Source organism: Hyaena hyaena, unplaced genomic scaffold, assembly GCF_003009895.1.
Source record: "Hyaena hyaena isolate Hyena2069 unplaced genomic scaffold, ASM300989v1 scaffold_326, whole genome shotgun sequence".
In the NCBI taxonomy this organism is placed as follows: domain Eukaryota; kingdom Metazoa; phylum Chordata; class Mammalia; order Carnivora; family Hyaenidae; genus Hyaena; species Hyaena hyaena.
This window is the reverse complement of record NW_024080959.1, coordinates 1,586,774-1,600,255: the sequence shown is the minus strand read 5'-3', so window position 1 is coordinate 1,600,255 and position 13,482 is coordinate 1,586,774. Positions and strand designations below refer to the sequence as shown.

At 39.1% G+C, this 13,482-nt stretch overlaps 1 protein-coding gene across 7 annotated transcripts in view; it reads left to right on the top strand.

Annotated features, from left to right (window-relative positions):
* PLEKHA5 (pleckstrin homology domain containing A5) overlaps positions 1–13,482 on the top strand; it is a 239,797-nt gene that overhangs the window by 8,705 nt on the left and 217,610 nt on the right. The window contains exon 4 of one of the 7 annotated variants that reach the window (XM_039249008.1): positions 1,170–2,470. The exons of the other annotated variants lie outside the window; for them this stretch is intronic. Within the exon in view, the coding sequence (XP_039104939.1) occupies positions 1,170–1,176 (7 nt within the window). The 3' untranslated portion in view covers positions 1,177–2,470. Of the gene's footprint in view, positions 1–1,169; positions 2,471–13,482 lie in introns of those variants that run through there. 7 annotated transcript variants of the gene reach the window in all.

The window sequence follows — 13,482 nt, the reverse complement described above, 5'->3', positions numbered from 1 at the left end:
AAGACAGGGAGAGTAGAAAAATACAAAGTTAGTTAGAGGAGTGAGAATTGGAGGCCCTGGACTCTGACCAGATGTATACATCCCTGTATAGCCACCTTTATTTGTCTGTGATAGATAAAGTGTTTCTTAGCATTTGTTGATAAATGCACCCTTCCTGTGACTTTTTAATTTTTCTATAATAGATATGTATAAATTGGGGTCAAATGTGAAAAGTTACATATAGACCTGAGGGTATGGATGGAATTCAGATGGGTTGATATAAATGACTGATAGGGTAAATTCATGAGAGTGGGAACCATGTATAATGTGTGTGATGTCTAATGATAACTACCATGCTGATAAGTGGTGTTAATTAACATGCCAGGATACTGTATGGAGCTGTATTGTGTCCGGTCTTTGAATGGCAGGCTGAGATTTTTATTTTCTAGCTTGCCATGGCAGGTATTTTTTGGTATAGCATTAATAGTGTAGAATGAAGGTTTTAAGGGAGATTTAATATTGGCAGATGGATTAGAAAGGGGCAAACCTGGAATCAAGGAGACCAAGTTTTGGATCTGTTGCTGTAATAATCTGTGAGTTAGTTGCTTAAACCAAGTTAGTAGTAGCAGGAATGGAAAGGAGGAAGGCCATCGATCAAAGATATTAAAGAGGAGTTGACATGCTCTAGGACTCTTGCTGAGCTCGGAGGCTAGAGAAAGAGGTCAGAAGCCACTCAAGCGCTTTGTGTCTGAGTGGCTACAAGAATGATTCGTACCCCTGACTGGAATAAGGGAGTAGGTGGTGGGGGGAAGCTCTCGGTGGAAGTGTTAATCATGGTTTGGTCTTTTAGCTGCTTGAGAGGACATAGCATTTTAGGTGGCCAAAATTGGCTTTTCCAAAGAATTCCCAACATTATCTTCTATTTCTCCTTCACAGACAAGAAACACAACCCTCTCTCCCCAAAAACCCCTATTCCAGCTACCTAGTAAGCTATATATGTGTATAAATCCAAGCCGGAAATGTCATAGACATCTATCCAGTTGTTCATTCAACAAATACTCCCTGGGTATTTACTGTGTGCCAGATGCTGTAGGCTTTGTGAAGGACAGACATGGACCTTGCTTGTAAGGAGCATACAGTTATTTTGTGGGAGAGGGCATAATAAAATAATCACAAATATGTACTTGTAGATGGTGATACATTCTGTGAAGTGTACATCATGCTTTGACCAGATACATGGAGTGGACTTGGCCCGATATGAGGGTTACTGGAAGAGGAGTTTCTCACAAATGAGAGAAATAAGCCTGCCTCCGGAAGTTCAGCAGTGAAATTCTCAGAGTGGATCAGAACAAAGCAGCACAAGATCATCTGAAAAATGAAGAATAAGATAGCATCTTGGGCTTGAGACTGGACTGTAACGTGGAGGTTTTGCCCCTTCTGAAGACTTGGGGTGGTGGATTGGTGTGGCATAGAACTTGAGTAGAAGGAGGAAAACTGCGGAGGGTTACCCTCCATGCTATAGTAGAGAGCAAGACTTCAGCAGCTCGTTTTGATTATTAGTTTAGTCCCAGTGACAGGGTCTTCCAGTCACTTGTTCATGGATACGTTCTTTCTTGCGATGCTCTTCAACACATTTTAAGCTCCTAAATGTGTCTTAGTGATCACTAAACAAAATAGACCAGAATACTATCCTTCTGGGGAGCTGGGTGGGGGTGGGAGACAGAACGTCAGACAAAGTAAGCATGGGTAAATAAGTCAGTTTTAGAGTACGTGATAATGTGAAAATGCTATAAGACAAAAATAGGACAGGGTCTGGCCATCAGGAGAGGAATGATGAAGAATGAGTGTGGGAAGAACGCTGAAACCAAGGAAGTAATGGCTTGGACTCTTTAGGGCCTCATTGGTTGGTGTAATTGGCTGTTACTTAGGGAAATAGGGAACCACTGCAGGCTGAGTAGAGCAAGCACATGATCCGGCTTTACCTTCTGAAAGAGTCACTCTGCTGCGTGAGGAGATTTGGGAGAGCTCACAGAGCCCTTCCAGAGTAAGTTCTGTTCCCCATCAGATTTTCTCCGTATAGTCTTCCTTCTTAGCATTTAACAAGATTATGCTTAAATATTGAATGTGTAATTACTGCGTTTCTTTCAAGCTGCCTGATTATCAGTTACTGTTAATTTAATAGCAGCTTTTCTGGGGGAAAGGGAGCGCCATGACCATATTGAAGAAACCATTCCGTCCTTATTTCAGAAACAATATATTTAAAAAGTACATGTTAGAATTTTAAATGCCTGCTTGGTCACCCTGTGGATGTATGGTAGGTAAGATTCATGAGAAGCAGTCTTGTTCGTTGCTGTCTTTTTAGTCCCTCAACCTAAGCTTTTCTCATTGTTGACTGAATGAATTTTGATGACAGCCAACTTAACTCCATGCTTATTCAGAAACCTTAAAATTTGCCTCCATGTGAAATTTAAATATTCTCTCCATGTGACGTTTATCTATCCAGTATGAATTAGTAAATCCTCTGTTTCTCAAGTTTGGTGTATGTGATTCTTTGTGAGGCAGAGAGGATCTTCTTAGAGGCCTGATCCCATGCGTAAGCCAAGAGAATGCAGGGATCTGAGAGTCCTCTCGGGAGACAGCTGAAATCCAGACCTTACCACTGCCCATGACATTTCCATTTAGGAACTTTCACATCGCGTTGCTGTGGCTTCTAGAGCGCAAGGGAGACCCTGAAGTCTATACCGTTGTGAATAACATGAGTAAAGCGAATGTAGACCAGTCTTTAACACTCTGAAATCAGTGGGTCCTATAGAAACCTGAGAGAAATAGGAAGTAGTACTCATGAGGTACAGGTGATAGAAGTTTTAGATCCAGCTGGGGAACTGTGTGGCCACTTAGGAGTAGCCTCTGAGCTGTTGGGGAATTATTCTCTAAAGTGGCCAGCGACTTCAGAAACACTTAATTCTTTGAAGTCGTGATAATCTTTATGTTTTCCGCACCTGCCACATAATAGGCAGTTAGATGTTTGAAATGAAGACCTAGTGCAGATTATAAAAAATGAAAGTTTTTACCAAAATCTGAACATCCCAGGGCATTTTTCTGCTTCTTACTTGTCATCCAGTCAGAATTTTTATTGTGGCAAATGTCAGTGACCCAAAGCCAATGGTATAAGCCAAAACAAAATGGTTTTTCCTCATTAATTCCAGGAGTGATACAAATGAGTTCTTCAGGGCTCTTATCTTTTTCACTTTCAAAAGCTTCTTTCCATTTAATCAGAAAAATTATGCTTGAACCCCAGATAATACCCTTTTAGTTTTTAAGTCCGAAAGGGAAGGCTTCTTTTTCATACTCAGAACAGTCTTGGACAGGACTTTGACCACCTTGAATCACAGCAAAGACTGACCCTCTGGACATCAGCAATTTTCTGTCCTTGGCTGCAGCCAAAATTACTTGGCAAGCCTTCCAGAAACCATGTGATTGGAGAGAAAGGTTCAGTTCACCATAGGAAACAAGGGTGTGAAAGACTACAAGATCAGAGATCTGCTGCTCCTCCCTTATAATATAGTACAGAGTGCTCAGGGCTGGGAAGATGGTGAACCTGAACATCTGCCGAATTCCAAGAGGTGATAGTATCACTGATCTTTAAGGAAGCTTTGTACAGTACCTTGCAGAGTGAGTATTGAGAAGGAAAGCAGGATGGGTCAGGCCTAGACCTGGGAGAATGGAGTGGAAGTGTTGAATTCTGAGGAAGAAACTGTAGAAATCAATCTTACACTGGCTGTCGAGAGCAAAGGAGATGGAGGAAATCAACTTTGATTTAGTACAAGTAGCAGTAGACCCCCAGTGTGATCAAAACTCCACCCTGCTGTGTAGGCCAGTGATGCCCTCAGGTTCTTCTGAAGTTACTGACCGATTCTGACACTAATTGCCAAATAGTATCAGTGCTTGAGTAATGCTACCAAAACTTGCTACATGCCTCCTGTTTCTTATCATTTCCAAAAGAGATTCTTTACACATTATTTTTTTAGATAGGCATGGTCTTAAAAAAAGAATTCGCCTCTGAGATGAAAAATAGTTTTAGTCTTCACACTGAGTTCATTCCAGCAGCTTTTGCTAAACTTGGTTGAAGGTGCATATAATACCCATTTTATTAAATATTTATAAAGCTGTTCAAACTAAAATTTAAAACACAGTGAAGTAGAACACTAGAGCAGAGTCTTGAAATGAATTCCTTGCTCAGCTTCATAGTACAAAACAATGATAGAGGGAAAGTAGCATGTTAAATTTAGTCAGTTTTTTTTAATCTGTTGAAAATTAATCTTTTGTACTGCATTTATTTTTTTTAACTTTTTTAATGTTTATTTATATTTGAGTGAGAGAGAGCACGCGCAAGCGCGTGGGGGAGGGGCAGGGAGAGACTGAGAGAATCTGAAGCAGGCTCCAGGCTCTAAGCCATCAGCCCAGAGCCCAGTGTGGGGCTCAAACCCACAACCCGCGAGATCATGATCCAAGCTGAAGACGGATGCTCAACCAACTGAGCTACCCAGGCGCTGCTGTTCTTCATTTATTTTGAAAAATTTGTTTTCTCCCAGAATATAGATGCATTGTAATAATGATGCCATTTAAAATAATTCACTAGGGGTCCCTGGGTTGCTCAGTCGGTTGGGTGTCCAAATCTCATTTTGGCTCAGGTCATGATCTCACAGTCTGGAGATGGAGCCTCTTGTGCGGCTCTGCGCTGGGTATGGAGCCTGCTTAAGATTTTCTCCCTCTCCTTTCTTGCTCACATGCATGCACTCTCTCAAAAAATAAAATAATTCACTAAAGAATGATCAGAGAATGATTCCAAATCAAGTAAGACTCTGTACTTAATGTGTGTGCTTTTCTCTCAACCCGTGTTTTTAAACTTTTTTTCATGTTCATTTTAGAGAGAGAGAACATGTGCATGCGAGTGTGCGCCAGCAGGGGAAGGGCAGAGTGAGGAAGTCAGAACTTCCCAACCTTTTTTAAAATGTTTTTTTTTCCTGATTATAGAAGTTACAGATTTTTGTTATAAAAACATTTGGAAAATACTAAAGATTATGGAGAAAATAAAAAATCACCCAATCCTGTTGTGCCAAGAAAATGTGTTAATATTTCAGTACACATGCATACATACATACATATTTTTTTTAAGTTTTGGGTCTTATTGCTAATATTGTGTTGAATACTATTTTCATTAGTTATATTGTGTGTTCCTATGTTATGTATTCGTTAGAAGATTTTTAAATAACTGTGATGTTCTCTCTTGTAAACATATAATTGTTTAAACATTTCTCTATTTTTAGATGGCTATGTTTTCTACTTTTTTGCTGTGAGAAAGTTCTATGTAACATTCTTATAATGCATATATATTTCCTAGACTTGGAATTATTTGGAAAGGACATGACCTTTTTAAAAGGTTCAGTACCTTAACATTTTGCCAAATTGCTCTCTAGAAGATTTTACACATTTATGTTCTCTCTTGCAGTATATGAGAGTATTTCAGAGTGCCCCCATTTCTCCATGCCTGCAATAGACACTCTTGGTTGGACAGGTAAAGGTAACTGGTAGAGAATCTACATGGATTGTTAGTGCTGCAGATGGTTTAGAACAGGGATTAGTCTTCCAGTTACGTGTTGTCACATAATCGACTACTCCAAATCTTAGTGTTTTAAAACAATAATGATTTATAGTTTCTTCCCTTTCTTTGGGTTGACTGGGCTCAGCTAGGCCATTCCTCTGTTGTTCTTTGTAGTATAACTGAGTATTCATGTAGATACATTCAGCTGGAAGTTGGCTGCGGCTGGAATATCCAGTGTCTCTTGCCTCATAGCCTCTCATCACTTTATGGTCTGTCTACAGTTTTCTTTATAACATGGCAGCAGGCTTCTAAAGGGGAACATTCCAAGTGGACAAACCCTAGTGCACAAAGCACTTACAAGTCCTTTGCTTACATTATATTTGCTCATGTCCCGTTGGTCAAAGCAAGTCACAAACTAAGGCCAAAATCAAAAGTGGGAGAGGCCTATACAAGCCTGTGAATACTAGAGATGGTATATAAGTTGCAACTCTAATTGCTTAGCAATAGCAGTTTTAGAGCACTGTATTCAGAACAATTTGGAGGCCAGCTTCTGGATCAGTAGGAAAGCATATTGTGATGAGCTAGTGATGTTTGTAAGGGCTTAAATGAGGAGGTGGGTATACTGGTTGTATTTACCATTCTTTAATGTCTGTGAACGTATATCATAAAACCACAAACCTACAAAATGAAAGCAATTCATGAGCTTGTATATAAGCCCAAATAGTTTAAAAATATTTGAGTACTTGAGTCCAATGAGTCTTAAGCTTTTGTTCATCCTGTTTTCATGCTGACAATTAATATAGTTGGTGTAGAATAAGATATCAATGATAGTCTCACCCATGCATGTGTATTATATACATAGTCTCACATTTGCATGTGTGTTTATGTGGAGAGAGTTTTAAGTGCTTGACTGAGTTGTCAACTTGACCTTTGGATCAACTCTTGTGATTTAAACATGTAATTATCAGTGGCAGTATTTTTGAGTAGGCACTATAACACTGCATTCAAAGGGAGACTTAAAAATACGATTATTTCATACTATATTGTCTTTTCTTTGCATTCACGTGCATGTGTGTGTGTAAACAAAATTAAGATTGTACTTAAAAATGCGATTATGCTGAATATAGTTTTTATTTAATATCTTCTGTCTTTTCATATTAGTAGTTATAAGTCAGTTTCAGTAGCTACAAAATATGCTTTGATTATTTCGCCATACCCATATTGTTGGACATATGGGTCCAAATTTTTTTTTTCCAATTTCTAAAAGTGTATAGTGAACATACATAAATTTTGTGGTCATTTGCAAATATTTTTAGAAAATGTTTGCCATATGTGTATTTTAGCTTTTGGTAAATATAGTAAAATCCTGCTATCCGCCATACATGGGGTCTAAAAATATTGACATTATTAAAATGCATATTTATAAGATTAATGGAAAACATTATTTCTCACTAAGACCATGGAGTGACAAAAAAAAAAAGAGAAGAGAATAGAAAAGTGATAAAAACGACCCATTGTACAAAACGGACTGCATAATGAATCAGAAAGCCCCAGATCACAGTGCATTCAGTTCCTGAATTCGTTTGGGAATTGGAGTTGGATTGGAACCATTTGATTGTCACCTTCAGATTAATGGTTTTACTATTTGTGGTTTACACTGAGTCCAGCTGTCTTCCAAAAAATCTTTACCATTTTATCCTTGAGCCAGGCAGTGTTTGGAGTTATCCTCTCTTGTATTCTTGCCAGCACTTGGTATTCCCAGACTTAAGTTTTGGCTAATCTAATGGACAGAAATGGTATCTTTGAATTTGCATGTTACTGGTTTTAGCTCTGCTTGGCATCTTTTTTTCTATTTGTTGGCAGTTTGAATGTCTTCTGTGAATTGTCTCTTCCATATATTTTCTGTTTTCTCTTCTGTCATAGATTTGTATTTTCGATGCCTGAGCCAGTTAGCTTAGTAGAGATCTCCAAAGTATTATTGGTTTTGTAACCCTACAGGTAAAAAGTTTTTGATTATACTCCCCCATTGTATGTGTATTTATAAATTATGTACATGTATTGCTGTCATTTCATGGCTTACATATTAGTAAAGCTTACTTTTTCTTATTTTTTCATGATTTAACAATTCATGTACATACGAGTGCTAAATATGGTTTCCCACAGCACAATGGATAGTCTTGTGTGCATCCACCTAGAAAACCATGAGTTCAGAACTGTGATTTAGGCCCTTTATCAGCCATTTAGATTTGCCAAGAGGAATACGCTATTATCTCTGTATCACAGTGTGCATAATTGGTAAGTCTATGGGCACTGAGTAATCTAGTAAAGTAGAAAGTAGCCATGGGTCAGACATTGGCCCGACTACTTCTATTAACCATATCACTTTGAGAACATGTCTTAATCCTGTTACATACCAGTTTCTTCTTGCCTATTATATAAGCTTACAGTGTTATGAGTTAATTTATATAAACAGACTGTAAAACATGGTGTAGGTATGAAATACCTGTGTATTTTTCAGATTTTAATTCACATGAGTATTTGTTTTGCAAGTTCATTACATTGAGTAAAAAAATAATTCGTTCCAATGTTATTTATGCTGGAAAACAACTTAAGAGTCAAGCCTACTCATGGTTCAGAAACATTGCTTTAAGGCTTTATCCCATGTAGATTTTAGACCTCTTGAAGTAGGAACTTCACTAACACTTTGTGACTGTTGTGTGCAATAGCAAGTGTTAGTGATAGTGTAGTATATATTCAGTAATATACATGTTTGGGTTTTTTTTAATTTAATTTTTTAAAATGTTTCTTCAGTTTTTTGAGAGAGAAGGAGGGGAATGGACAGAGAGACACAGGGAAAAGTTCTGAAGTGGGCTTTGCACTGACAGCAGAGAGCCTGATGTGGGGCTCTAACTTACCAACCATGGGATCATGACCTGAGCCGAAATCAGACACTTAGCAGACTGAGCCACCCAGGCACATCACTATATTTGGTATTTAAAATGCTGCTTTCTACCTAAGAAAGCCCTGTGATTTACGAATTAGAAATCAGGGGTGCCTGGGTGGCTCAGTCAGTTAAGCGTCCCACTTTGGCTCAGATCATGATCTCACGGTTCATGGGTTCGAGCCCTGCACTGGGCTCTGTGCTGACAGCTAGCTCAGAGCCTGGAGCCTGCTTCAGATTCTGTGTCTCCCTCTCTTTCTGACCCTCCTCTGCTCATGCTGTCTCTCTCTGTCTCTCTCAGAAATAAATAAAACTTTAAAGAAATAATAAAAGAAAGGAATTAGAAATCAGTTTATTTCTGAATTGCTTGGTGCCACTAAGAAAGACTTGCTTTAAAGAGTAAAGTAACTCTTGTCCAGGGCTGCAGATAACCTGGCTTGAATATATTCTCCAGGGTAATGAAGAGTTTAAGGCATCATAACATTAGGGACTCCTCTGTAGGCAAGTGGAACTGAATTGAAAGGAGAGAATGCTAAAGGCAATATATAATATAGTATGCCCAGGAGTTACTATGAAAAGGCACTTTGAAGGTAGATGTTGCTGTTTTAAAAAAATATATTTTATAATTTTTTTTGGAAAAATGAATGTAGCCGTAGAATAAATTATCTGTAGAAGAGGGTATATGAAGGATGGAGAAGAACCGAAACCCTTGTCATTAATAAAAAGGGATTAAAAAGTTGAGATCACAGCTGTGCAAATATATAGGTTTGAAATATTTAAAATGTATTAATACTCAGGCTCAGCAAAGGTGCTGGAAAACAGGCGCTCCCAGGCACGTAATGCTGACCGGCACAGGCCACGCCATGACCAGGAGTGACTGAAGTAGGCTGGGACTGAGAACTGTGGGCGGTGAGCCAGGAGAGGTCACCTTCCTTCTAAACACTCTCCTCTCCCTCGCTCTCATTGGATTCTCAGAACAACCCCACAGGGTAGAAAGCAGGACGGCCTCGTCCATTTCAGGTCACTAAACCTTTTATGCTTACCCAGATGCATGGGAAGGGGGTCGGGGTGGAACGTATCTCACTATATCTATTTTCCAAAACTTAGTCGGAGGAGGTAAGAGACAGTGGGCAAACGAGAAATGAAATCCTTACTGAACAATAGATGCATTGCTCAGAAACCATTCACACTGAGAAATTTCTGTATTTTAGAAAAGAATGATAAAAGGACAAAGAAATCAACTACTTATTTTTTTCTTTTACTGAGAACTTTCAGGTCATTTTGAACCTTTAGTTAATAATCCAGAAATTTACAGTCTCAAGTCAGCCCTGCTATTCTAATATGAGTGATTTTCAGTTCAGCTGCTATTCCTTTCTCAGTGGAGCTGCAACCCTCTCCCCTCCCAAAAAACAAAAATAAAACAAAACAACTCCCAAAAAACACTAATTGAAAACAAGCAGTTTTATTGGTGGGAGAAATAAAATCCTTTGATGAGGTTTTAAATCCGTTCTGTATATAAAAGCTCTTGCCTAGCTTACTTTTAAAGCCTCATGGCAGAAAATCCTAAAATTAAAATATTTAATAATTTTTGGCTGTAATTCCTCAAAAGTATGAAAATAGAAATGTAATAGATTATCTGAATCAAATAGTGTTTAATTAATCTTGCTGTTATCAGTTACTGCTGTATAGCAAACCATTTAAAAATTCAGTGGCTTAAAACAGTGACTGTGTGTTATTTTGCACACATCCCTGTGTTGGCTGGTAATTCATCTAGTTTCTGTTGGGTTTGCTCATGTCTTCAGATTAGCTGTGGGTCAGGTAGGAAAGTTGCTGATCTTGGCTGGTCTAGGATGGCCCTTGTCTGGGATGGTGGGAATGACTGGACTGTCTTTCACATGATCGCTCATCCCCCAGGAGCCTTGTCCAGGCTTGCTCTTGTGATGAAGGCAAATTCCACGTGAGCAAGCAGAAGTGTTTTAGGTTTCTTGAGGCCTGGGCTCAGTCCTGGGAGAACGTCACTTCCACTGCTTTCTTCTGGCCAAAGAAAGTCACACGTCCAGCTCAGATTCAAGGAGTGGAGAAAGAGACACCCATCTTTTGAGGGAGCAGTTAGAAACTCACATGACAGAGGTTGTGGATATGGGGGTAGGGGAGGGTGGGAGGAGAGAACTGGAACGTTTCTGTAGTGCATATAGCACACATGTCAAAAAAATTGCTGAAGTTTATGGTTTCTTAGTCTCAAATAAGGGATTACACTTGATCATGGCCACACTGCTGATCATGTACTTCTTTCATTATATAGAACATTAAATGGATGTGTGTGAGATTCTCTTCTTTATTAAATCTGTTAGTTCCTAGCTCCTGTAAAGTAGGGTTACTTTTTTTTTTTTCTTTTGATGATGTGTTTAGTTGGTTTGGTAATCTCCCTGGGGCTATGTCTGTTTAAGGTTCAGAGTGGGCCCTAGTGCTTTTGTTGCATAGAGTTGTGGTGGAGAAGATATTATAGGTTTCAGTGTGTTTCTTTCAAATAGAAGACCTTCCCTCCTCTATCCTGCCCCTACCTAAAACTGATCAGGCACTTGCTGTCCTGTTAACATGTTTTATTTTCCTCATGGCACCTAGCACTGGCTCAAGTTCTTGTCATTTACTTTTTTTGTGGTTTGTCTTCCCCCCACTAGGATGTAAGCTTTGGAAGAGCAGTAACCTCTTCTGACCTGTTCACTACTGATAATGAGCTTAAGATAGTGGCTTTCTCTTCTTAGGAGATGCTCAGTAAATATTTGGTGAACAGGTTTGTTTTTTTTTTTTACTGTTTATTTTTTTTTTTCGAGAGAGAATAGGGAGGGGTGGGGGTGGGCAGAGGATCCACGTGGGCTCCACACTGACAGCAGCAAGCCCGATGCAGGGCTCAAACCCATGAACCGTGAGATTATGACCTGAGCCAAAGTCAGACACTCAACCGACTGAGCCACCCAACTGCCCCATTTGTTGAATGGTCTTAATGAAAATTTTGTGATAAGAGTGTTAGACGCTTTGTCTCTGGTACATTGTAGACACTCAGACACTCATTAAGTATTTATGCAGTCCTGAGGGAGGCTCATGGGCAGTTAGAGCTCAGAGAAAATAAATAGTTGGCACCAGAGAGTGTTTTTCATGAACGCAATGGAAGGCAGATGAGCAGGAGAATTTAGGGTGTGATAAATTTGTTGAAATGTTAAATCCTTGGACTTCAGGCTGGGAAGGAAGAAGGTTGAGTAAGAATCTGGTGGACTGGAATAGAGATTCCCTCAAGACCAGAGAATCCACAGAGGGAAAGTAGTTAAACATGCATTCTGGGAAGTTAGGGGCTGTGTTGATGCCAGGTAATGGGCATGAATGAATGGCTCAGGTGGTTGAAGGACCTTTGGGGTAGGAACTGAACAGCTGCTGTTTTGAGAGTGTGCAGCGGTACAGCTGATGTCCTCAGGGGAAAGCCCTTGACAGCCAGCATATTGGGGTATTGCTTTGAGAAAAGGTTGAGGGTACAGGGAAGTATTCTAATTAGGGAGCATCACTTCCATAGGTAGTAGGTAGTTTAGTTTACAGAGTAAAGGTGGAGTGGAGGCTAAGTCAGGGACAGGAGGAACAAAACCTTGTAGGGCTAATGCTTGGTCAGGGGATGGGTTGAGAAGGGAATGGGGATGGTATGGACCTGTGCTTCAAAGGGCTTGATGGATTTAGTTTCAGGAGAGTCTGACAAAAGTGATCCTGGGACTAATGAACAGAGGCCATTTTTCATTGACCCAGGGTGATGGTCCGCCCAGGAATTTCTGGCCCCTGCCTCTGTGAATGGGATTTAGGTAGACATATTTTGAACTTTTAGGAGCTTACATACTAAGCAGACATATACTCATTAAATAGTTGCAGTCTTTTCGTTGTAGGTTTTTCAGAATGTCTTAAAAATCTTTTTAAATAAGAAATTATATTTTTCAAATGTATTTAAAAACGTGAAACATGAATGATATATGCAAATACTAGAGGGCAGTGATTTATTAATTTATGTAGTACTGTTTATCTACTAAAATCCAGAGATCAGGATTTTCAAATTAGTATTTTCTATTTTTTGGTCATAAATTTTTTGTATTGGTATTAGCAGAAGTAGATGTTCTAAATGTAAATATTTAATCTCTTCTTTTTGCTCTTAGTCACTTTGGAAGTTCAAATTGTATGGTGAACCAGAGCAAAATTTCAAAATCTTTAAACCACAAAGTTACCTAATAGAAAACAAAGTAGGAATGACAACAGTGGAAGATTTTATAAATTCCTGGAACCACTAAGAAATAATTTTAGGAAAGGTATTTGATTATAAGCTTATAAATAGGGACTGTTTAACATAATTAATAGTAATTACTTTGTTGCCTTTAACCCTTTGCCATTGAAAGAAGCAAGGCAGGTTAAAATCGATGTCATTTAACTGCTCATCTAGTTTGTTGTGTGCAGTTAGTAATAGTCTAACTACAATTATGTATTTTGCTAGATCAGTTATTTTACTTCTACTTAAATCTGATGCTAAGAATTTTTAAGCCTTTTTTTATGTTGTTTTTTTATTTATTTTTAGAGAGAGAGAAAGAGAGCACGCACAAGCGGGGGAGGGTCAGAGAGAGAGGTAGACACAGAATCCTAAGACAGGCTCCAGGCTCTGAGCTGGCAGTCAGCACAGAGCCCGATGCGGGGCTTGAACCCACGAACTGTGAGATCATGACCTTAGCCAAAGTCGGACGCTTAACCAACTGAGCCACCCAGGAGCCCCAAGCTTTTTTTAGGTATGTGTTTTATTTCATTACAAAAAACTTAATACATGCCAAATGAATATTTGTCAGATAATACACACATAATACTTATGCACATGATACTCAGCTTTAGATATAGATCATGTCTTGGATCTTTGAAGCTGCCACTTTCCCCTCCTTGATCCCATCCC